Raw genomic sequence first — 25,085 nt, forward strand, 5'->3', positions numbered from 1 at the left:
CATATAAAATACTGCGTGGAATAGACAAGGTGGACAAGGACAGGATGTTCCAGGGAGGGGACACAGAAACAAGAGGCCACAATTGGAAGTTGAAGACACAAATGAGTCAGAGAGATAGTAGGAAGTATTTCTTCAGTCATAGAGTTGTAAGGCAGTGGAATAGCCTAGAAAATGACGTAGTGGAGGCAGGAACCATACACAGTTTTAAGACGAGGTTTGATAAAGCTCATGGAGCGGGGAGAGAGAGGGTCTAGTAGCAACCGGTGAAGAGGCGGGGCCAGGAGCTAGGACTCGACCCCTGCAACCACAAATAGGTGAGTACAAATAGGTGAGTACACACACACACACACACACATGTGCACACACACACACACACACACACACACACACACACACACACACACACACACATACACATGCAGACACACAACTGGTATAACACATGCACACCCACCCACCCAAAAAAACAAACACACATACACACAAATACACACACACACACACACACACACACACTTTGTAGAAACTAGCAAATAAATGAAAAAAAATGGGACATAAGAGGGGAGTATGAAGAGCCTGGGGAACAGATGAAGAAGTGGGAGCTGCGAGCTGATGCTGCAGAAGCCAGGATACAGAGCCTAGAAGATGAACTGAAAATGCAGAAGCCGGATACAGAGCCAAAGAACAGAAGGGGCACACCGTCAGGTGCAGGTACACCAATATCCAAAGAGGGTACAGAAGGAAAGGAAGACGTTAACTTCTATGTAGATTCCCTAGATATGACAAGGAATGACAGTGGCATACTGTTGGGAACAGGGAAGCAGTAAGGGTTTTAGGTAGAGAAGGGGATAGGCCCCCTTCAGAGGTGCTATCAGGCCACTGGGAGATCCAGGGAATGATAAGAAAGTCAGCAATGGCTATGTTTTAATGGGAACCAGAGATGAGGAGGGGAAAACAATGGAAAGAGGAGAGGGAGAGGTAAATTTTTCTTCGTGGGCTTCAGGAGACCTAAGGGAGAACATATGATTAAAAAGACTAGGAAATGTCATCAAACAAACAGGAGAAGAGAATATGACTGAGCTGATAAATTTTCAGAGAATAGGGGGATACTTGGAGGAAGAAATCAGTCAGATTGATTTTCAAGACAGAAACGGTGTGAAACGGATCATGCAGCAGAAATAACAGCTAGAGGAAACAACAAAATACCAGCAGGTATATCTAGACCACAAAAGAATGAGAAGAGAACGACAGAAACTGAGAGAGGGGATACAAAGATGAAAGGGGCAAGAAAGAGAGACAAGGTTAGAGTCAGGAGGGGACAACCAGAGCCGGAAGGAGCAGCAAGCACAACCACCGGCAGAACCACTCACAGAACCACGCACAGAACCCCGGCTATCAAACTAACCCAAAACAAACAACACTCCACACTCACAGCCCAAATCTCCCCCCACCCCAGCACAAACTCCACCTACACAGCAGACTCACATAGTACCCTGCCAGGTTTCCCACTCCCTCTCCCATACAAACCCCTCAGAACACAGTTTTGGAAAAGAAGCTGAAGGAATCTTATATAAATGCAGATGAAATAACGAATAAGAGTGAAGTGTGAGGAGTGCACAAAAGAATCATGAAGACATTCTCGGACATCACAGCACTCACAAAAACCAAGCTAACAGAAATGATAACAGATGTAATCTTTCCAAATGGATATCAGATCCTGAGGAAAGGTAGAAGGAACAGAACTGGTGGAGGAGTTGCATTGCTCACCAAAAACCAGTGGAGATTTGAGGAATTGAAAGGAGGGGGACAGAGGGAAAAGCAAGGGACTACACAGTAGCAACCAGACTGGGGATTCCCAAGGTGGTGACTGCAGTGATGTACAACCCACCCAAGAATAGCAAGAACCAGTGTGACTTTGTAAATGGTCCAAGTCGGACCGAAACGTCGTCGTAAGCTCCTCTCTTCTATGTGCGGGTTATCTGTGTATAGCAAGAGGCCAAGACAAGAATGCGATGAGGCTCAACAGAGCAAGATTACTGAGATCTGTTTCTCGGTATCTGAGATGAAATTATTGCCAAAATCTTGGCACTTATGTTGGGATGAGCGACTACAGCGGTACTATGGTTGTTGACTTTGATGTGAAGGATTATCATAGTAAGAAGACTATTGTAGTTAGGTTAGAGGACTACAGCGGCATCATGACCAGTGTCAGTGGGCTGAAAGGTGAATAATATGAGTACCTTGTCATTTTATGTAAGGGTTACAACAGTAAGAGGGAGGCTGTCATTGATGCGAAGAGTTGCAACAGTTATTCTTGCTACTGAGAGATCTTTCTTCTTTATTTGGTCGATCTATTTGATCTACCATTTTAAGTGATAGTCTGTATCTTCCCTCTTGATTTACCTTCGTGATCTACCTTCTTGATCGACCTAGATGGGAAGTAAGCAACCATTTATTATAAGCAGGATAGTACGAAATAAACCACATGAAATTAAACATTTATTTACAACCAGCCAGATAATAAGAATTAAAATGAAACATTTTACAGCTGACCAGAGAGAGAGAGAGAGAGAGAGAGAGAGAGAGAGAGAGAGAGAGAGAGAGAGAGAGAGAGAGAGAGAGAGAGAGAGAGAGAGAGAGAGAGAGAGAGAGAGAGAGAGAGAGAGAGCCTGCCCTACAGAAGAGCATGTTTCCTTCTTTGAATCCAATCGTATACAGTCCTCGGCAGTGAAACATTTTCTTGAAGTTTCCGTAGGAGTTCATTACTCGAAGATGGGTTCAGGTGTAGAGCCTTCCGTCAGTAGGTAAGGAGACAGGTTCTCCAGTTCAGGTCTCCTGAAGTTAGCTCTGTTCTCCAGTGTTCTACGGCCCAGAACAAATTCCTCTTTCTCAGAGGGTGGGGTTATGACATGGATCCAAGATGGCTTGATATAGCTGTTGAATATAAGAAAATACAGCTAAAGTTACAGTGTAAGGATACGTGGAGTTATGGAACACTGAATACAAGTAGAGATACAGTATAATGTTATGATCATACATCATGACTTTTAGCAACGGGCATACAACCTGACGATACTAGTAGAGAGAGAGACATGATCACAACGTTCCAGATGCTCAGAGGATAAGAGAGAGAGAGCGAAGAAGAGGAAGCTGTTTGAGATGTGAGCAGATGGAGCCAATGAAGACATGATCAGGACATAAACTATCCAGAGAATTAGAGTGCACAGAGAAAGATACTGTTTGAGATGTATTTAGAGGGATCCAAGGTGGCAGCTAACGACTATGATAAAGCCATTCGAATGTTAGAAGGTAGTTTTCAAAGTTAAGGTGGATATGGAACATGCTAGATGAAGAACTTTTACCACTGGTGAGCCTATTAAAACACCTTGTCACTCACTCTCAGCTCTGTGAATTTCAATCTGCTTATTTTATTAAGCAAATTGAATCTACGATACGATACGATAGGACTCACAGGTAAGTACCCACAAGGGGCGAGGGGCAAGTGGGGACAGTGCGAAGAATAGACGGTGAGAGGAATGTCTTGAGTCGAAGAGAGAAGAGTCAGGACTAAACCCAACTGCTAAGCCTGAATGACGATGATGAAAGACGATGTAGACAACAGGAACTCTGCAGGAGCTGACTGCAACTTGCTGGATGGAAGATTTCTGCTTCTTGATGGTGATTGGTGGCTGCAGGCGACAAGGGAGGGGCTCGACGTTGATTGGTCATTTCATAATTGCTTGGTGGTTACTTGGAATTGTGGCGTTTTTTGACGAAGAAAGCTTCCTTGGAGAGGCAAGTTCCATTTCTAAGATGTTTAAAGCGTTGGAGAGGAATTATCATGAGGCGAGTTAAGGAGTGTTCATATTCAGGAGTTTTACACCAAAGGTCAAGGTTCGCTATAATGGTTGAAAGATTAACGGGATCAGCTTCTTTAGAATCTCCAACAACATACTTGACTGTCTTGTTGTTGAGGTGAGATTTTAGTTCAGCTGGCCCCATGTCCTGAGGATAATTTGCTGTGGTACAGAAAGATACGTTGTACCATCTGGCATAGTGTTCTCCTTCTGGTCTAGTATCGAATCTTGGGTCTTGAGATGGTATTATTGGTGCTGGTGTTTGTACAATTATTTCTTCATCTGCAATGGACGAATGGGAAGATGGTTCTGGTGGAAAGGCTTCTGATTGGTCGGGTTCATTGAGGAGTGGAGGCGATGGAGACTTCTCATTGGACGTTGTTGGAGTGACGTCACTAGGTGTTGGTGGTGTTGGAGCTGCTGATGCAGAAGTGGTGATTAGATCCTTGGTGAATTTTAGTATTTCTTCCGAAGGTGGAGATGCTGGGAATATAAATGATGGCATATTATTTAGTGCAAATAACTCGTTGATGGTAGAGTTAAAAGATCCAGGTACAGCCATATTCTGCATGTGAGCGTATAGTAGACAGTAGTGGATCTTGGTTACGTCACATGCTGGAGGAGTGATGATGGTGGAGGCTGGCTGAGTAGTAGCTTGAAGTAATTTTGTAGTGTTAGCTTGTATCTTTGCAATTGCTGCATACGTTGGTGTGTTGCTAGTAGGTTTTTTCTTTGCTGCTTCTTGTGTTTTCTTCACAATATCCTTTCGTGTAGGACATTTTGCTGCCAGTGTATGGTGGTCGTTACTCTTACAGTTTAAGCACGATGGTTGCGTTGGAGCAGCAGCGGTGCAGGAACTGAAGGTGTGTCCCTCACTACCACATGTAGTGCAGAACTTCTTATCTTTTACTGGACATGCTTTGGTGGTGTGATGGTAAGAATAACAGTTCCAGCAGTGTTGGATGTACTGATATCTCTCTGCTTCGATGTAGGTTGGACTGATGAAGTAGTAGTAAACAGCAAGACCTTCGTTCAGAGCAGTGGCAGCCATGTTAACGTCGGTGAAGGTGACCTTGAGCATGGACGATGCATTCGGGATTTTTGTGATGCTGTCAACAGTAGCCCAAGTATTTTGCGTCTCGATGGATGTCTTGAGTTCTGCTGGTGATTGAGACGTCAGAATCTTGTCCAGTTTTTTGAGGAATACTGATTTCCTGGCCCTGAGGGCAGGAGATGACATAACAGTAAACCCTTGAGCAGTAAGTGTAGTGGTGGCTTCTGTAGTGAGTAGCTTCTCTGCTTCAGCATCATCGTGACACACAACAATGAATGCTTCTTTCAGGGACAAAATAGTGTTGAATTTAACTTGCAGTGCTCCCTGAACAACAGTTGCAAGAGCAATCTTCGTTGAATCATCAACGGTACCACTTGTTGGCTTGATTTTTACACGATTTGCGTAGCTCATCGTGCAAGTCAAGGTGAAGACGACGCTAGTAAAGGTTCCCCCTGAAGCACAGGTAAGGAGACTATTGAATCTATGTAACAGCTAGGAAATGCTTCTTCTGATCAGCTTTGAATCCTAAATGCTTGTGTATCTTAATAAGTAGCACTTTTATATTAATTTTGGACTGTATGGGCACCAATTTGCCAATTATTTCTCCAGTTTTATGAAATTGGATAATAAAATAATTTTTTTTAAATGATTATAAAGAATTTTAAATAAAATGTAAATGAGAAAATTTAATAACTGGAAAGAATAAAATCGCGGGTTTTATGACAGTTTTAAGTTTATCGAGGAGAGACTTTCCTATTTTTTCGAAAAATCTCACCACCATCCATTTTTATTTACTTTTTCACAAATTTTTGTTTATTGCTCGAGAATGTTTTATTCTACCTGTTTAAAAAATTCAGCGCTTGTTTAAAGTATGTTATGCAATATTCATGGGACCACTACAAGTGTGGGCACCTAATGCACGGTGATACATACACCAGTCACAGTTTTTTCTGTGATAGGCTGAGACAGTTTCTTGCATTGGCTTCAAAATTTCATCACTCGTGTATTCTGCTTAGAGGGTTGAGATATTTAATGGTGTTGCTGTTGTGGGGTTCGTGATTCAAAGAATTGGACTTATCTTCGTCTTACTTGGATCAAATCCGAATGCTTCTCATTTCACAGGCGCTATATGACCTTCACAGGTTTAACACTTTCCTCTGATTAAATTGTAATTGTCAGCGGCATCAGTCTTTAATGGTTGATGTATCGTATGAAATTTATTGAACGTTTTATGGGTTTAATCTGCGAAGGCACAAATTTCGCTGGATTCTGTACAATGACTGGAACATTCATCTTCCGGTCAGCTTTAAACTTTTAGTGCTGATGTGTTTCAATCAAAGGAAACAATCTTTTGATGAAATGCCTGTCAGTGTCAACTGCAAGCAAGCTTGTACTGTACGTGCATGATAATGTTCTGTTAGTATCTGGCAAAGACCCACAAGACATTGCTAAAGTACTATCACTAGAACTGGAGTCTACCAACCATTTGCTACAAGCTGCAGCAAATGGTTGGTAGACAACAAACTATCACTACACCTCGGGAAAACAGAAGCTATACTCTTTGGAACGAAACATAAACTGAAAAGAGTAAATAATTTTGATTTCCAGTGTAATGGGGAACCTATTATTACAGTAAATTCAGTGAAATATCTGGGAATCCCCTTTGATCCAAGCATGTCAAGAGAACTAATAGGGAACAATGTTGTAAAGAAATGAATGCAGATAAAGTTCCTCTATAGACAGGCACAGTGTCCACCAACTGAGGCTCGCAGGACCCTGTGTCTAGCTCCCATACAATGTATTATATGGTACTCTGCCTTAACAAAAAAATGAAAGATAGGCTACAAATCACCCAGAACAAAATGGTGAGATTCATTCTGGACCTGAGTCCAAGAGAGCACTTAGGCCAGAATGAATTACAACTGGACAGGCTGAATGTTGAAGATAGAGAAAATCAACTAAAGCTAAATTACGTTTATAAAATTGCTCACAGCCAGTGTCCACAATATCTTACTGCCAATATTGTTAAGGCCGGAAACCAATGCAATTACAGAACTTTTTTTTATATTTTTATTTAAAAACAATTCAGTACAGCCTATAATATACATGTAATCTCACCAACATGAGATTTTAGTGCATCCTAACCACTACTACTCTCGCCACTGATTACATAACAGCAGGGGGACAATTACAAAAACAGTACCTCCCTCTACCCTGAAAGATAACCTTAGTGTGTACCACTCAGTACAAAAACCTGATACAAACAACCTGCTACTTCTAAACAAAATGCAGCCATTTACCGCCACAATACTATATCTATCCCCACTAGCTGTATAGACGGCCAAAAAACACGTGATACCAGTGATTATAACATCCATGTAAATATAAAACAAAGTCCTTCACCTATGGCCCCATGCGATGGCACGAGCCCCATCCCCAAACCCCACCCATTGCTACACCTACAATGCAAGACATAATTGCATAACAAAATAGGATAATAAAACCATTACACAATAAGCCAGTGACTTGGATTGTATGATTCCTACACATTAATTGGCCGCAACTGACCATGACAAGATAGGACCAAACATCATGAGATCACAGATCCCAAAGCCTTCTTCCTGTGGGCAAAAACCCCTAACCTCCCCTCCGGCAGCAGTCGCCACTGACCAGCATTCAGGCCTACTTCAACGCACACAGGCGCCTGTAGTCACTATGCATATCAACCGTACACCACCACTCATGCCATGAATAGAATCAGGACAACCACTCACACCAGAAGATGCTCCAAACATGGCAGTGACACGCTTCATCCTGGAGTGCTGACTGACAATACAAGAGCACCAACAGATGCACCTCACTGTGCAAGTGCAACACTCATGCCCTGTCACCTCCTCCCCAGACCACACCCCATACACTAAAACCCTCTCACACCCGGATGGCAAGCCCGGCGTCTATCCCCTGATCTAATGCCCACCCCTACGTACGGAGCATTTAACTTACCGTGAGGGTACGGTAACCCTCAGAGAAACATTCCCCCACCTAGTTCCATATAGATCCCTATTCCTACACATTGTATGGAATACCGTCGCCGCCAGCACACGCTTCCTCACTTCCCATACATCCGATCCCATTATGCTTCAGGATATGTATACGTAGTCCACCATCACGTATATTAGTGCCCGTGCCGCACCCTCTTCCACCCCCCACATCTATACTCAGTGCCCACAATACTGACACACACCTCCCCCCACCCTCTCCACCACTCTGCCCACCCATTCCCTGATTCTTTCCAATCCCTCACAAAAATATACGACATGGTAAGCCGTTTCTTATCCCCCACACAGCCCACAACGCCCCTCCCCACCCAACCTCTGATCCCACAGTACCGCACCAGATGGCAAGATACCGTGCAAAAAACAGAACATTACCTCCGACACCTGGGCTGTAATCTCAACCTGCAAAACCTTCTCCAGATGTTTGCCCAATCATAAATTGGGTATAACCCCTCCTCTGGCTACACCACCTGTCCCCCTATCACCCTGTACAATACCCCAACCTTGACCTTCCCAGGTTCCCGGGCCAATGCCAACACCCACAAGACTGCCTCGCACTCACGCAGGTCTGCTCCCCCATACAATCCCTGCAGCACCTCATGAACTCTTCCCAACCGTCCATCCCGAAAAACCCCACCCCGCAATACCTCACGCCTGATGTAAACACATTTAACCCTCCACCATAAATTCAAAAGACCCATCACCCCCTTTCACACTGACAACATGACCACCTTCCTTTTTAACTACTCGCACTTTGAATCCCACAAAAATCTGAACACCCTCCTTTGGATTCGTTGAATTGCCAGCGTCGTTAATCGGAACACTTGTGCGACGAACCAAATCTTACTATACAGGAGCACGTTAATCACAATCACCTTCTGCAGGGTGGTGAGATGATTCGGTCTTAGTGCTCCCAATCTCTTTACCAAATGATCCTCCAAATGAGCAGAATTATCCTCCCTCGCCCTAACTAAATTTGCCCTATATACAGTACCACATATCTTCAAAATGTCCACACAGTTCGTCACCACCTGGCATCCCCAATCCACCCTCTGTTCCCACATCCCCAACCCTAAAATGAACGATTTCTCTACATTCACCACCATTCCTGAGGCACCTCTGTAAACCCACACCACCTCCTCCAGCCCACCCAACTGCATCCCCTCATCCACCAAAAGCATCACGCCATCCACGTACCCCATCAGACTTAGCCATGGCCACCCTTCCATGCCCCTGTCCCCTCGTATTCTTGCCTCCACCAACCTATAGAAAGGGTCTTGCATGCACGCAAACAATAATTGCGAGAGTGGGCAGCCCTGTTGAAGGCCCAGCCCTAGCGCCACTACCTTCCCCAAAAGCCCATTAACTTGCACATGTACACATGCTTGGTTATACAATGTTTTCACCCATCCCACTATTTCCTCCCTGAAACCCTGAGACAGTAAAATGCAACCTAAAGCCTCCCTTTCCACAGTGTTGTATGCCCCCCTCCAGCCCAATGCCAACAACCCCCCCTCTCCCCCATCAAATGCAGCTACAAAATCCTGGAGGATACCGTGACCCATCACCACTGATCATCCAGGCAAACTAAACTGGTTCAGGGAGACCACCCTGTCCACTTCATACTTTAGGCAGTTACCAAGCACTTTTGCAAAGAGCTTGTAGTCTGTGCACATCAACGATAATGCACAATAATCTTTTAGGGTACGCTGATGTGACCCCTTTGGAACTAAGACCACTACCCCAGTCACTTGCCCCACGCCTAACCTGCCCCGCCGCTTCATTTCATTCAGGAGCCTGACCAAGAAACCCCGCAACAAGTCCCAATGCAACATGTAAAATTCGCAAGGAATCCCATCCACTCTCGGCGCCTTACCCTTGCTCATTCCAGCTAACACTCTCCAAATTTCCTCCTCCTCAATATCCCCCCAAGTGCCATTCTATTACTCCCTCCCAGGGGTTTACCCACACAGCCACTCACTTCCTCCAACAGCTCTTCATCCACCCCACGACTACACCAATAATGAGGATACCACCTGTCAGCATACATACCCATGCCATCTGTTGACCTGAGCACCTGCCCCACCCGATAGTTCTCTCCCCCTCATACACCTCTAACTGTGTAAGAGTCGTTGCCTTCCTACATTGCTGCTGACCCTTCAGGACACAGGACGATAGCCTATCCCCCCATAGCACCTCCTCTATACCCACTTGCACCCTTATGGCTTCAAACCTCTCATTCTGCAACTCCCTTAACCTTGCCTTCAGAGCCTCCATCTCTTCCATTTGTTACCTTCCCTGCAAGGCGCCCCCACTGTAGCAAGCATGTAAGTGTGGTTTATCCTCTTCCTCTCACGTATATAAAAATCTCCTATCCTAGCCTTTGCAGTGCTATCCCACCATGCCACCACGTCATCAACTACCCTCCCCTCCTCCCCAAGCTCCTCCCATAGTGCAGCAAAACCCAGTACTGCCTCCTCATCCCCGAGAACCCTCGTATTTAATTTCCAGTAACTCGCCTGCCTTCTCACCTCAGCTACAACTGCCCTATGGTCAGAATAAGGTGCCTCTACTGTATGGACAGACTCTATACCAACATGCTGCATGACATATAGTCTGTCTAACCTTGCCCCATAACCCTCCCTCACATATGTATGGTCCACCTCCCATAAACCCCCAGTAAACACATCCTGCAATTGAACATCATGGAGAAGCTCCCTTAAAACAAGTGACAAAAAACCCACCCCTCTCGGCACCACATCCGCTCTTCTAACAACACAATTCCAATCCCCTCCCACTACTGCAAGAGAAGGTAACGATCGTAAGAAATACACCAACTCTTCCCTCACAAAAGCATTCTTAATGCACACTATGTTTTCTGCCGGCACATACACACATACAAAACCTACTTTTTCACCCCCCCCACCAACCATCCACTCTTAAAATCCTGCCATCTACCCCCCTCACTCCTTAGTAATACGAACGGGCTTGCCGCTCTGATCAAGATGGTTACCCCTCCTTTTAAGCGCTCCGAATGCATCAGAAAACTCTGGTAGCCCTCCACCTCAAAATCCTTGTCAGCTTTCCAGTTATCCTCCTGAATATATGCTACGTCCACATGGTATCTATGTAAGAACATACAAAACCAATCACGCTTCAATCTCTCACACAAGCCATTAACGTTCAGCGTCATACGACGGCCAGTTAATGCTTGCGTCCCCTCTGGCTCACATCCCCCTTTACATGTGCACCAGGGCTCTTCTTGCTGCCCTTACCACGCTCAACACGCTGGACACCATGGCCATCCTGCACTGCCTGCCGCTGGTGCCTCCTCCCTCCTACACTGCTAACCTTCACTGCCCACACCTTCCCCGGGAATTGGGCCGGTGTTGACACCGTCAGAGTCAAATGTCACTGCTGCCCGTTTCCTGGTGACAACACTCTCCTCCATCGATGAACTGGGTTCTCCTCGCGATGCACCTCCACCGCTAACAGCTGCACATCTTCCTTACCCGGCGTCAGCCCGTCCACACTGAGCCCAGCAACACTCATTTCCACCTCATGCCTAGCATCCACCTCTGACATAGGCTCCCAATCACCCAATGGTCATGCCACTGAGATCACAGGTGACTCGAACAAGGACTGCATCATCGTCTCAACTGTTGCTGTGAAAGCCTCTGCACCCCCAGACACCTGCTGCTCCACCAGCCATGCTGGCTGCTCCAGTATCAGCACATCCAAGGTGGGCTCCACCACCGATGCCTCAACCACTTCACTCCAAAGTTGACCACGCCCTCCATCCTCTGCCCCGGCACACTCAGGAACGTCCTGCCCCTTGCCAGTGGGCACTGCTTCAGCCGGTCGCCCGGCCCGGCCCCGTCTGCCGCACTCAGCTGCAATGTGATCATAGTCTCCACATATCTACCCAGCATACGTCGCCATCACTTGAGTTCTGAATTCCTCCAAGACAACGAATGAGGGTATGGGGTGACGGAGGGTCATTTTAACGGAGAAACTTCCCTCAGGGTAACCGGCATATACATCCATCATCCATTTTCCCTGTTGGGCAACATGCACAACTCCATACCTTTCAAAAGCTTGACGAATGTCGACCTCATTAGCCTCATAAGGTAAGTTCCGTACCCTCACCCACGTATACTGGCAGGAAACGTCCACAAGTCTGACGCTCACTTCTGGGGTCACTTCCATACTAAGATCTTGGTAATGATCAACAAGACCCTCAAACACCTGTGCATGGAGTAATTTCACGAATATCCTGAACGAGCCATTTAAAGCCACGCCATACAGCTCTTTGTCGTCGATGCCGTAGGTGTCCCTGATAATCAAGGGCAACAAATAATGGACCTTCGTAGGCGTGATGGATCCACGCACTAATTCAATTCCCACAGTGTTTACTCTGCAACGGACGCCACTGGGTTGTTAGCTTGGCTGTCGACAGAGAGTTGTGAGGAGCATCCACTCACCCCAGCAGCTAGGCGAGGAATGAAGTTGTGCAATTACAGAACTAGGGGAAGGGAGAACAACTTTGCAGTACCTAGCGTCAGTAGTCAGGCTTCAAAGACATTTTTCTATTCAGCAATAAAAGAATGGAATAGACTGCCTGCACATGTCAAAGCCTGTCATAGCATGAGCCAGTTCAAGAAGACAGCCAAAATGTACCTCATGAACAAGGCTACAGAAAGTGAGGAAAGTTATTTCTTGTATGAAAATAACTAATTTTGTCTCTCCCCTAGTATATCTTCCTACTTGAGTAGCTTGCTTACTTGATTAGTTACTTGCTTACTTTCTTGCTTGCCTTTTTCTTACATTATTACTTGTTTGCATACTTACTATATTCACTTTCTAAAAAGTTGGTCAATCTTATTAGAGAAAAGTTTTGGTCTGCTTAGGTCCCAATAGTGCAGCTTCTGAGCGGCCTCAAGCTCAACGTGTTTGAATATTTTAGAATACTGGTCCTTCGCTCCCTCTGATAAGTTGTGAATTAGAACCGGTCTGCGTTTCCCTCGTTTACTATTTCCATTGAGTTTGTCCGTTCTGAGTGATAAGACACACGTGCTGCAGTTAGGTATCTTTATTCAGGAACGTTTCATGTACTCAGTAAACTTCTTCAGTCGAGTACAGAGGAGGCAGTAGAAGAAGGAGAGATGTAAAGAGGATGTTATCAGTCCATCAACCTTGTGTTGAACTGATAACATTGCATTGTCTGCATCGCTCTTGGGCCGTGTAGACCTCCTGCGCAAACGCACTTCAGTTCCCTGACTGCAGTAGTGTGAGGTGGTGCTTGTCGCGCCTCTGTCGTCAGCCCAGGAGAACTACCATTAGTCAACATGGCGTTCAGTTACAGACGCAGGATCAACACTGTCGGCGTTGAACTTCTCAGTGGGGCAATAACGCCAGCTTCAGCCCAGGTTTTACTACCTAAAATCATCAGAGACACGTATGGCATTCAGGATAGCGAGTTGTATGGAGTATCATTGAACGGAGCACGTAGATTTTTTGTGAAACTGCTCTCAGCAAATGGTTTACGAGTCGTTGGTCAACCGTTTTCAGGACGTAAGTCTTGATGCAACACCAGCTGTGTGTGTGAGGATGATCGATGTATCCGGACATTATACATGGATTAAACTGTGTAATGTCCCCTTTGAGGCTGATGAGACAGATATCAGAAAAGTTTTTGAGGAATACAGAACTGTTCATTTGGCCCAGCATGGTAAGTGGGTGACGGGTGCCTACACAGGTATGCCGGAGGGCACTTTTAACCTAAAAATGACATTGCGACACCCCATACCGTCTTACGTGTACCTAAAGGAATTCAGGACACAGGTCATGGTGTCATACGCCGGGCAAAGGCGTACATGCCGACTATGTGGGGAATATGATCACATAGCAGCGGAGTGTGGGAAGTGGCAACGAGCTCCTGGCCCAGGGGCGGAGACATCAGCTTCTACACCGGAGGGAGCAGGTGATGATCAACGACGTGAAGGAGGGCGTGGTTGTCTATGGAGCGAGATAGTGGATGAGGCGCATAAGGCTGGGGGAGAGGGTGAGGCCCTTGACCAGTTTCCTGGCCCAGAGACATTTCCAGTGGATCGGGTTGCGCAAAAAGTACAGGAGGAAGTGTTGGAAATTAAGGAGGAATTAGCCGAGGTTCTGAAGTCCTTGTCACTGCCTGAGGAGGTGGCTGCTCCTGGAAAGGTGGTAGAAGACGAGCTGAAGGCTGTGGTGCATCAACAACAGAACTATTCAGACGACGGGAGTGACAGCATGACTGAGGTGTCACCGAGATCATTGCCACTGTGTACAGTGGAGGTTGAGGTACATTGTGAGGCATCCCCAGACCAAGCCATGGAGGATGCGCCTGTCACAAGAAAGAGAGCCGCTGCGACGGATTCAGATGATGTCCTAACGCCAGCGCAGCGGACTGGGAAGCAAATATGGGCAGAAGGTGAAGGTAGTGGTGGCCATGACAGGAGGCACTGAAAGAAGGGGGGGGGGGAGAGAGGGAAGTGTGCAGGTGACAAGTGGTCCCACACGTTCTGGTGCCCATAGGAAGAGTGAAGAGAGGAGGCAGGGGTGGAAACTTTAATAGGCCTCCGGTGTATGACAGTAAATGTTAATGGTTTGTGTAATAGTGTAAAGAGAGAATGGTTTAGAATGTTTCTGAATAAATTTAGAGTGGATGTTGTGTTCCTTCCGGAGCATAATTTTAAGGAGGGTAGGGTGTTGGAGATGGAGGGGTTTCGAGTGGTAACCCTGCCATCTGCCCGTTTGAAAGGAGGGGTGGGTATATTAATCAGGGAGGCGAGCCCGTTTGTTTTGCAGAGAAGTGAGGGGGGAGGAGGGGGAAGGGTGTTGCATGTAGATGGTTTGTGGATGGGAAAACGTGTGGCCTTTATTAGCGTATATGCGCCTGCAGAGAATAACGTACAGGTGAAGCAGGAGTTTGTGTGTGAGGACCTTGTGTTTTTTTTCCGTGCATTACCGGAGGTGGCAATAGGAGGTGATTGGAACTGCATCATTAGGAGGGCTGATGTGGAACCGAAAGGGGAAGGTTATGTGTCGGTGGCCCTACGAGATTTATTGAGGGATATTAGGTTAAGGGACGCATTCGAGGGGGGGGGGGCGTGGGAGACAGAGCATACATTTGTTAGGAGAGGGTATGCAGCGAGGTTAGATAGAGTGTATCTTTCTCACGGGGTTGTAGTGAGATCTTTCAAAACTGTTGAAGTAGCATGGTCGGATCATAGAGCAGTGTTGGTGGAGGTTGGGTGGGAGGAGCTTGCGGAAATATACAGGAGTTACTGGAAATTAAATGTAAGTGCATTGAGTGATGAGGAGGGGTTAGTGGGATTTTCTGTCCTATGGAAGGAGCTTAGCGAGGAGGCACAGGGAGTGGTAGATGTCGTACAATGGTGGGATTGTGTAGCCAAGGAAAGGATTAGGAAATATTATGTGGGGGTGGGCAAACGTATAAATGATTTAAAATATGGCCTTTCAAACTATTTAGAGGACAGGTTAAGGGGCTGTTATGGGAAGGGGGCTGTGGGGGGCAACTATCCTATGGATGAAATTGTCGAGGTCAAGGGGAGACTGAGGGAGTTACAAAATGAGAGGTTTCAAGCGGTAAGGGTGCAGGCAGGGGTAGAGGAGGTGCTTTGGGGAGACAAGCCATCGGCGTGTGTGTTGCGACGTCAAAAACAAAGACAGCGGGTTACAGCTATTCCGAGGTTAGAGGTACATGAGATGGCAGGGGGTTATAGAATGGGTCAGGAGATACTAACTACGAAAGGAATGTGTGCGTATGCAGATAAATGGTATGAAGGGTATTGGACAAGTGGGAAGGTGGAGAATGTGGATTTAGAGAAGGTGTGTGAGTATGTGACGTGTAATTTAGGGAATAGTGATAGAAAGGTTTTAGGGGGGGTAATAATGGAAGAGGAAATAGAGTTGGCTTTAAGGGGAATGAGGAAGGGCAAAGCACCGGGAATAGACGGTCTCCCGGCTGAATTTTACCTCCAACATTGGGAGGTGATAAGGGGATTCATGGGTAGGTTATTTAATCAGATGAAGGAGAAGGGTGTGATGGGGGACAAGCAAGCAACAGCAGTTGTAGTGTTGGTCCAGAAGGGTAAGGGGCAGCACACCCTCAAGGAGTACCGTGCCATATCTCTGTTATGTGCTGATTATAAGGTGTTCACTAAAATCTTGGGTAATCGGTTTAAATGTGTGGTAGGGAGAGTGGTTTCGAAAACGCAGTATGGTTTGCCTGGAAGGTCGATGATTGAGGGTCATGGAATACTGAGAAGTTTTGTGGAGTCAAAAGGGGGGGGGAGGGAGGGCGGCGTTGTTGGCCTTAGACTGGCAGGGGGCCTATGACAGGGTGGAAAGGGGAGCATTGGAAGCTATACTTAGGAGGCAGGGTTATGGGGAAGAAATAGTTAATTGGGTAACCACGTTGTACAATGGAGCTAAGATGAGGGTACAGATTAATGGATGCTTGGGGGAGGAGATTGTAATGGGTAGGGGACTTAGGCAGGGTTGTCCCATGTCACAAATGTTGTTTGCGTGCATTCAAAACCCCTTCTATAGAATGGTTGAACGTTGTGTATGTGACACAAGTGGAGGTGTGGGGGAGGTCGGGAAAGTGTGGCCTGGAATAATAGGATATGTAGACGATACAACAGTCCTGGTTCGAGAGGGGATGGCGTTGGGTGTTTTGGATGATGTTGTGCAACAGTTCGGAAATGCAACAGGGATGCAGGTAAATAGAGAGAAGTCAATGATCATGGGGTTGGGTGATGGGGTGGAGGGGGGAGGAGATGTAACGTTGTGAGGAAACAAACGGTGTCTTTAAAAATTTGTGGTATCACCTATAAGGATGACTTGGATGCTGCTCAAGAGGAAAACTCGAATAGATTAATGGAAAGGATTCAGGGGCGTCTGGGTGCATTGCGACCTCATCATTTAACTCTCGTACAATGAATGATTGTTATAAATGTATTATTGTATAGTAAGGTTTGGCACGTAGCAGCCGTGTTCCCATTAACAGGGACGGCGATTGTGGGAATTCTGAGACGAGTGTTTAACTTTTTGTGGGGTTCAAGGTGCGATTGGCTGAGGAGAGAGGTTGTAATGTTACCTGTGCGCCAGGGTGGGTTGGGGTTGATGGATCTGAGAAGGAGGATTAAATGTGTGTTTCTTAAATGGGAGGTTTTGCGCGAAGGTATGAGTGGAGGGCAGCTGGGAAAAGTACATGATAGGTTGGGTAAGTTGTATGGTGGTGTGGAGCTGAGGGAATGTGAAACTGTTTTGAGGGCTTTGATGTTGGTTAGAGAACCCAGGAAAATTCGAGTAGGGGTTTTGTGTAGGCTGCTTGCAGAAAGGATTGTTGTACCAGTTGAGGGATTGTTCCCCATGTACGCATGGAAGAATATTTGGTATAGGTTTAGCAAGTTGAAGTTAAAGCCTAGGGTAAGGGAGGTAACGTATCGTTTTCTGCATGGCATACTACCGTCGGGGGAGGTACTAAGAACCAGAGGGGTAATTGTGGGCAGAAGGTGTGGAATCTGTGGGGAGGATGAGACGGCGTTCCATGCAGTATACTTTTGTGGGGGACTGGAGGGTGTTAGGTATTGGTTAAGTAGGGTTGTACAGGGGGTGGGGGGCCGAGGGATGTCGGTTCTGCGTGCACTAAGCCTAGATGTGGGAGGGTTCGATGAGAGTGTTATAAGAGCTTTGGATTATATAGTAGTGGATTATATATATATATATATCGTGGGTGATGAGGGGGAGGGGGGATTGTGAGGTGCGGAGGCGGGTACTAGCGGTAACGGTTTATCGTACGATGTGTCGTAATAGAGAACTGTAGGGGAGGAGGTGGGAGAAGGATTTTTCGGAAGGGTATAGAATGTTAACGTTAGGGTTTCTCATGAATCTAAGACTTGGGCTGAGTGAGTAAGGGGGGGGGGGTTGGGGATTACATACGAGAAGGGGGAATTCAGGGGGACACAGCGGGGTCGCCTCCTGGGGAGGGGTGAGAGTGAGGTGTATGTGGGTATAGAAGGTGTAGATGTGTGGCATAAGTGTATGTAGCATGCAAGTGGGCACAGAAAGCAAAGGTGATATCAAGTAATTACGTAGTAACGAATGAAGAATTCTGTGTTTGATGTGTCAGGGTCGTCATGACCTTCTTCATGTATTAAGTGTGAATGGTGTCAAGATTATAGGTTTAAGACCTTGAGGAGCTTTTGGGCTTCTGTAGTGTGCGCGTTTATAGCCTTTATTGGGCATATTTCATGTGCGATAATCGTATCGCAATGAGAGGTTATTTAAATTATGTTGTTTGTGTTTAGTGTTGGGGGTTTTAGCGAGTGTACTGACTTTATTTTAGCATTATATAATGTGCTCATCCAGTTGATGAGAGATGGAACGCTAATGACTTCCATAAATTTGTAATGCCTCGTTAAAATTTTGTAATGGGAGAGTATGGTTTAGTCTCTTACTTTATATAATGTGCTCAGCCGGTGGAAGAGGCTGTATTAATATTTAGTAATACTTATTAATATTTATTTAGTATAAGTGTGAGTCTTAGGATTTTCATTTTTTTTCAATGCTTAAAGAAGGATTGTAGTGAGGCACGTATGTATGTTTTTAGGTAATTCTTATTGTATAGGGGTTAATTTTGGGAAGAGCATGTACTTGTTTTTAACTGAGATTGTGATGTAGGTCATTACTCTGATTATCTACTGTCAAGGTTGTGAACCTTTGTCATATGTCAGTCATAGTATGTTAACTATACAAATCTGAAAGGTTTATATAGTTTATATTTTATATAGTTTATATAGTTAGTTTATATTGTTTATATTATAGTAGTATGTTAGATGGAAAATTTTGTGAGTGTATATGGGTAACCTTTTTTATGTCAATTACAATGTGTTGTTAAAACTTGTTAGTGTATGTTGTGTAGGATTGTTAGTGTATGTTGTGTAGGATTGTTAGTGTATGTTGTGTAGGATTGTTAGTGTATGTTGTGTAGGATTGTTAGTGTATGTTGTGTAGGATTGTTAGTGTATGTTGTGTAGGATTGTTAGTGTATGTTGTGTAGGATTGACGATCCTACTGTACCCATTTTATATCTTTATTTAATATTAAGCTGTAAAGTTTTTAAATAAAATATAAAAAAAAAGATAACATCGTCTTCTGCTGCCTCCTGTGTTCTCGACTGAAGAAGTCTGCTGAGTACGTGTGTCTTATTTACTGTTGCACGTGTGTCTTATTTACTGTTGCACGTGTGTCTTATTTACTGTTGCACGTGTGTCTTATTTACTGTTGCACGTGTGTCTTATTTACTGTTGCACGTGTGTCTTATTTACTGTTGCACGTGTGTCTTATTTACTGTTGCACGTGTGTCTTATTTACTGTTGCACGTGTGTCTTATTTACTGTTGCACGTGTGTCTTATTTACTGTTGCACGTGTGTCTTATTTACTGTTGCACGTGTGTCTTATTTACTGTTGCACGTGTGTCTTATTTACTGTTGCACGTGTGTCTTATTTACTGTTGCACGTGTGTCTTATTTACTGTTGCACGTGTGTCTTATTTACTGTTGCACGTGTCTTATTTACTGTTGCACGTGTGTCTTATTTACTGTTGCACGTGTGTCTTATTTACTGTTGCACGTGTGTCTTATTTACTGTTGCACGTGTGTCTTATTTACTGTTGCACGTGTGTCTTATTTACTGTTGCACGTGTGTCTTATTTACTGTTGCACGTGTGTCTTATTTACTGTTGCACGTGTGTCTTATTTACTGTTGCACGTGTGTCTTATTTACTGTTGCACGTGTGTCTTATTTACTGTTGCACGTGTGTCTTATTTACTGTTGCACGTGTGTCTTATTTACTGTTGCACGTGTGTCTTATTTACTGTTGCACGTGTGTCTTATTTACTGTTGCACGTGTGTCTTATTTACTGTTGCACGTGTGTCTTATTTACTGTTGCACGTGTGTCTTATTTACTGTTGCACGCGTGTCTTATTTACTGTTGCACGTGTCTTATTTACTGTTGCACGTGTGTCTTATTTACTGTTGCACGTGTCTTATTTACTGTTGCACGTGTCTTATTTACTGTTGCACGTGTGTCTTATTTACTGTTGCACGTGTGTCTTATTTACTGTTGCACGTGTGTCTTATTTACTGTTGCACGTGTGTCTTATTTACTGTTGCACGTGTGTCTTATTTACTGTTGCACGTGTCTTATTTACTGTTGCACGTGTCTTATTTACTGTTGCACGTGTGTCTTATTTACTGTTGCACGTGTGTCTTATTTACTGTTGCACGTGTGTCTTATTTACTGTTGCACGTGTGTCTTATTTACTGTTGCACGTGTGTCTTATTTACTGTTGCACGTGTGTCTTATTTACTGTTGCACGTGTGTCTTATTTACTGTTGCACGTGTGTCTTATTTACTGTTGCACGTGTGTCTTATTTACTGTTGCACGTGTGTCTTATTTACTGTTGCACGTGTGTCTTATTTACTGTTGCACGTGTGTCTTATTTACTGTTGCACGTGTGTCTTATTTACTGTTGCACGTGTGTCTTATTTACTGTTGCACGTGTGTCTTATTTACTGTTGCACGTGTGTCTTATTTACTGTTGCACGTGTGTCTTATTTACTGTTGCACGTGTGTCTTATTTACTGTTGCACGTGTGTCTTATTTACTGTTGCACGTGTGTCTTATTTACTGTTGCACGTGTGTCTTATTTACTGTTGCACGTGTGTCTTATTTACTGTTGCACGTGTGTCTTATTTACTGTTGCACGTGTGTCTTATTTACTGTTGCACGTGTGTCTTATTTACTGTTGCACGTGTGTCTTATTTACTGTTGCACGTGTGTCTTATTTACTGTTGCACGTGTGTCTTATTTACTGTTGCACGTGTGTCTTATTTACTGTTGCACGTGTGTCTTATTTACTGTTGCACGTGTGTCTTATTTACTGTTGCACGTGTGTCTTATTTACTGTTGCACGTGTGTCTTATTTACTGTTGCACGTGTGTCTTATTTACTGTTGCACGTGTGTCTTATTTACTGTTGCACGTGTGTCTTATTTACTGTTGCACGTGTGTCTTATTTACGAACTTGTCGGTACTGTATACCAACCATTATTATATTTACTCTGACACTCAGATGTTACTCCTTCATGGTGGGATAACTTAATGCCAGTGAAGGGCTGTTGATCCAAGGAATTGTAGCTACCCTCTTCCTTCTCAAATTAAATATAATTACCGTCCTTTCCCAAGCATCTTGTGACTCGTACGTTTTAGTGCTCACTTGTGAATATTTTCCTTATAATAATAATAATTACATACCATTCCTTAAGGCACTGTGAACCCTACGGGTTTACAGTTCCCAATTAATATAATAATATGATAATGAAATAATAATGGCTAACAATAACAATAAATAATAATTACCTGTAATCACTGTAAGGGTAACCGATGATGTAGAGTTGTGTGTTGTAAAATGTTAAACGGAACAGCCCACGATGGTGAGAACGGTGGTCCAGCCCCCACACTCCTATACACTGACAAATATTATCTTTTATTATTATTATTATTAGTATTAGTATTTATTTATTTATTTATTTATTTATTTGATTTATTTGATTTTTATAAGCATTATTAAGGTGTGATTCAATGACTGCAAACAAAAGTAGGTCAGCATACACACACACACAAACTCATGGAGCAGAGAGGGTGGGACCTAGTGGCGACCAGCAAAGAGGCGGGGCTAGGAATTGATTTGACCCCTGCAACCACAAATAGGTGAGCACGAAAACACGCGCGAGCGCACACACACACACACACACACACACACACACACACACACACACACACACACACACACAGGAATTGACAAGGTGGACAAAGACAGGATGTTCCAGAGATGGGACACAACAACAAGGGGACACAGTTGGAAGTTGAAGATACAGATGAATCACAGGGATGTTAGGAAGTACTTCTTCAGCCACAGAGTAGTCAGGAAGTGGAGTAGTTTGGGAAGCGATGTAGTGGAGGCAGGATCCATACATAGCTGTAAGCAGAGTTTGATAAAGCTCACGGTTCAGGGAGAGTGACCTAGTAGCGACCAGTGAAGAGGCGGGGCCCAGGAGCTCGGACTCGACCCCTGCAACCTCAACTAGGTGAGTACAACTAGGTGAGTACACACACACTCGACTCTACACTATGACTAGACCCTTGCAACCACAATTAGGTGAGTACAATAAGGTGAATACACGCACACATACCACTATACACAGTAAAACCCCACAGCACTCTGCCAGGTCTCTCACTCCCCCAGCCCCCCACAAATCCCCCAGAATACAGTGCTGGAGAGGAAAATAAAGGTTTGGTACACCTACGCTGATGGAAGAGCGAATAAGTGGTAGAAGTGGCACGAAAGAATCACAGAGACATCACCGGACATCATAGCTCTCACGGAAACCAAGCTCACAGGACTGGTTATCGGATCCTAAGGAAAGACACAGGGAATAGAGGGGGTGGAGCAGCTGCACTACTCATCAAAAACCAATGGAATATTGAGGAGATGGAAAGGGGAGACTGAAGAGAAACAAGGGACTACACAATAGGAACACTTCAGACTGAAAGTCCCAAGGTGGTGATTGCAGTGATGTATAACCCACCACAGAACAGCAGGAGGCCAAGACAAGAATATGATGAGAGCAACATAGACATGGTAGATACACTGGCTGAAGTGGCAGGAAGAGCAAAGCTACCAGTTGTGGGTGGCTTAAATCACAAGGAAATTGACTGGGCAAACCTGGTGAAACACGGGAGCCCAGAGACGTGGAGGGTTAAGATGATGGAGGTGGTACTGAAAAATCTCATGCATCAGCACGTCTGGGACACGACCAGAGAGAGAGAGCAGAGGACTATCCAGCAAGACTGGGTCTTGTATTCACCTTGAGTAGTTCAGATATTGAGGACATCTTATATGAAAGGCCCCTCGGAGCTACTAATCACGTGGTCCTGAGCTTTGAATATATAATAGAGTTACAAGTGGAGAGTGAAGCAGGATAGGCAGAACGAATGAAGCCAGACTACAAAAGAGGTCACTGCACAGACATGAGGAACTTTCTGCACGAGGTTCAATGGGAAAGATAATTGGTAAGAAAATCAGTGAAAGATATGATGAAGTATGTGACAACAATATGCTAAGAAGCAGAGGAGAGATTTGTACCCAAGGGCAACAAAAATTATGAGAAGGAGAGGACGAGCTTTTAGTTCACCCAAAGATGTAGAGAGGCCAAAACTAAGTGCACCAGAGAATGGAAGAAGTATAGAAGGCAAATGACTCAAGAAAATAAAGGGATTATTCGAAGAGCCAGAAATAAATATGCATAGACAAGGAGGGAGGCCCAGCGACAATATGAAAAAACATAGCAACGAAAGCCAAGTCTGACCCAAAGCTGTTGTACAGCCACATCAGGAGGAAAACAACAATCAAGACCAGGTAATCAGGCTGAAGAAGGAAGGAGGGGAGATCACAAGAAATGACCAAGAAGAATGTGAAGACCTCAACAAGAGATTTAAAGAAGTATTTAGAGTGGAGACAGAAAAAAAAACAGAAAGCCAGAGTGGTGGGGTACACAATCAAGTGCTGGACACAATACATACAACGGAGGAGGAGGAGGAGGAGGAGGAGGTGAAAAGGCTGCTAAGTGAACTAGATACCTCAAAGACGATGGGACCGGACAACATCTCTTTGTGGGTCATGAGAGAGGGAGTGGATGTGCTATGTATACCACTAACAACGATTTTCAACATCTATCGAAACAGAAGACTACCTGAGGTGTGAAAGACAGCAAATGTAGTTCCAGTTTTTAAGAAAGGAGACAGACACACAGCACTAAACTACAGACCAATGTCACTGACGTGTATAGTATGCAAAATCATGGAGAAGATAATCAGGAGAAGAATGGAGGAGCACCTAGAAAGGAATGAGCTTATCAACAACAGTCAGCACGGTTTCAGGAAAAGGAAATCCTACTGGAGTTCTATAACAAGGTGATGGCAATAAGGCAAGAATGAGAAAGTGGTGGGTGGATTGCGTTTTCTTGGACTATAAGATGGCTTTTGATACAGTTCCACACAGGAGATTAGTGCAAAAGTTGGAGGACCAGGCAGGTATACCAAGGAAGGCACTGCAATAGATCAGAGAATACCTGAAGGGAAGGCAACAGCGAGTCATGGTACGCGACGAAGTGTCAGACTGGGCGCCTGTGACAAGAGAGGTTCCACAAGAGTCTGTCGTATGACCAGTGCTGTTTCTGGTAAATGTGAATGATATGACGATGTGAAGCTAATGAGGAGAATTCAATCGGAGGAGGAGCAGGCAGGACTACAAAGGGATCTGGCTAGGCTAGTGCTTAAACCCCATCAAATTCAAAGTCATGAAGATCGGGGAAGGGCAAAGAAGACCGCAGAGTACAGTCTAAGGGACCAAAGACAGTAAACCTCGCTCGAGGAAGAGGCTCTTGGGATGAGCATAAATCCGAGCACGGCTCCTGAGGCGGACATCAGCCAAATAACTGCTGCAGCAAACCTGAGAATAGCGTTCCGACACCTCAGTAAGGAATCGTTCAGGACTCTGTACACAATTTACGTCAGGCCCATATTGGAGTATGCAGCACCAGTTTGGAACCCACACCTGGTCAAGCATTTCAAGAAATCAGAGAAAATGAAAAGGTTTGCCGGAGCTAAGGGCCAGGTCCTACGAGGAGAGGTTAAGAAAAATCGACCTGACGACACTGGAGGACAGGAGAGAGTGGGGAGGGCATGATAACGATATATAAAATTCTGAGAGCAATTGACAAGGTGGACAGAGACAGGATGTTCCAGAGCAACAAGGGGTCACAACTGGAATATGAAGTCTCAGATGAGTCTCAGGGATGTCAGGAATTTTTTTTTTCATTTATAGAGTTGTCAGAAAGCCGAATAGTCTGGAGCGTGATGTGGTGGAGGAAGGAACCATGCATAGTTTTAATAAGAGGTATGACAAAGCTCATCGAACAGGGAGAG

General features: G+C 44.9%; 1 protein-coding gene across 1 annotated transcript in view; it reads right to left on the reverse strand.

The window, feature by feature from the left end:
- Positions 1-2,651: 2,651 nt before the first annotated feature.
- The window catches only part of LOC128688513 (protein O-linked-mannose beta-1,2-N-acetylglucosaminyltransferase 1-like), a 215,449-nt gene continuing 193,015 nt past the window's right edge, over positions 2,652-25,085 (reverse strand). The window contains exons 12-13 of the mRNA XM_053776356.2: positions 21,459-21,568; positions 2,652-2,934 (exon numbers count right to left, since the gene is read on the reverse strand). Coding sequence (XP_053632331.2) covers positions 2,763-2,934; positions 21,459-21,568 — 282 coding nt within the window. The 3' untranslated portion in view covers positions 2,652-2,762. The remainder of the gene's footprint in view (positions 2,935-21,458; positions 21,569-25,085) is intronic.

The sequence above is a fragment of the Cherax quadricarinatus genome, chromosome 13 (genome assembly GCF_038502225.1).
Source record: "Cherax quadricarinatus isolate ZL_2023a chromosome 13, ASM3850222v1, whole genome shotgun sequence".
Lineage (NCBI taxonomy): Eukaryota > Metazoa > Arthropoda > Malacostraca > Decapoda > Parastacidae > Cherax > Cherax quadricarinatus.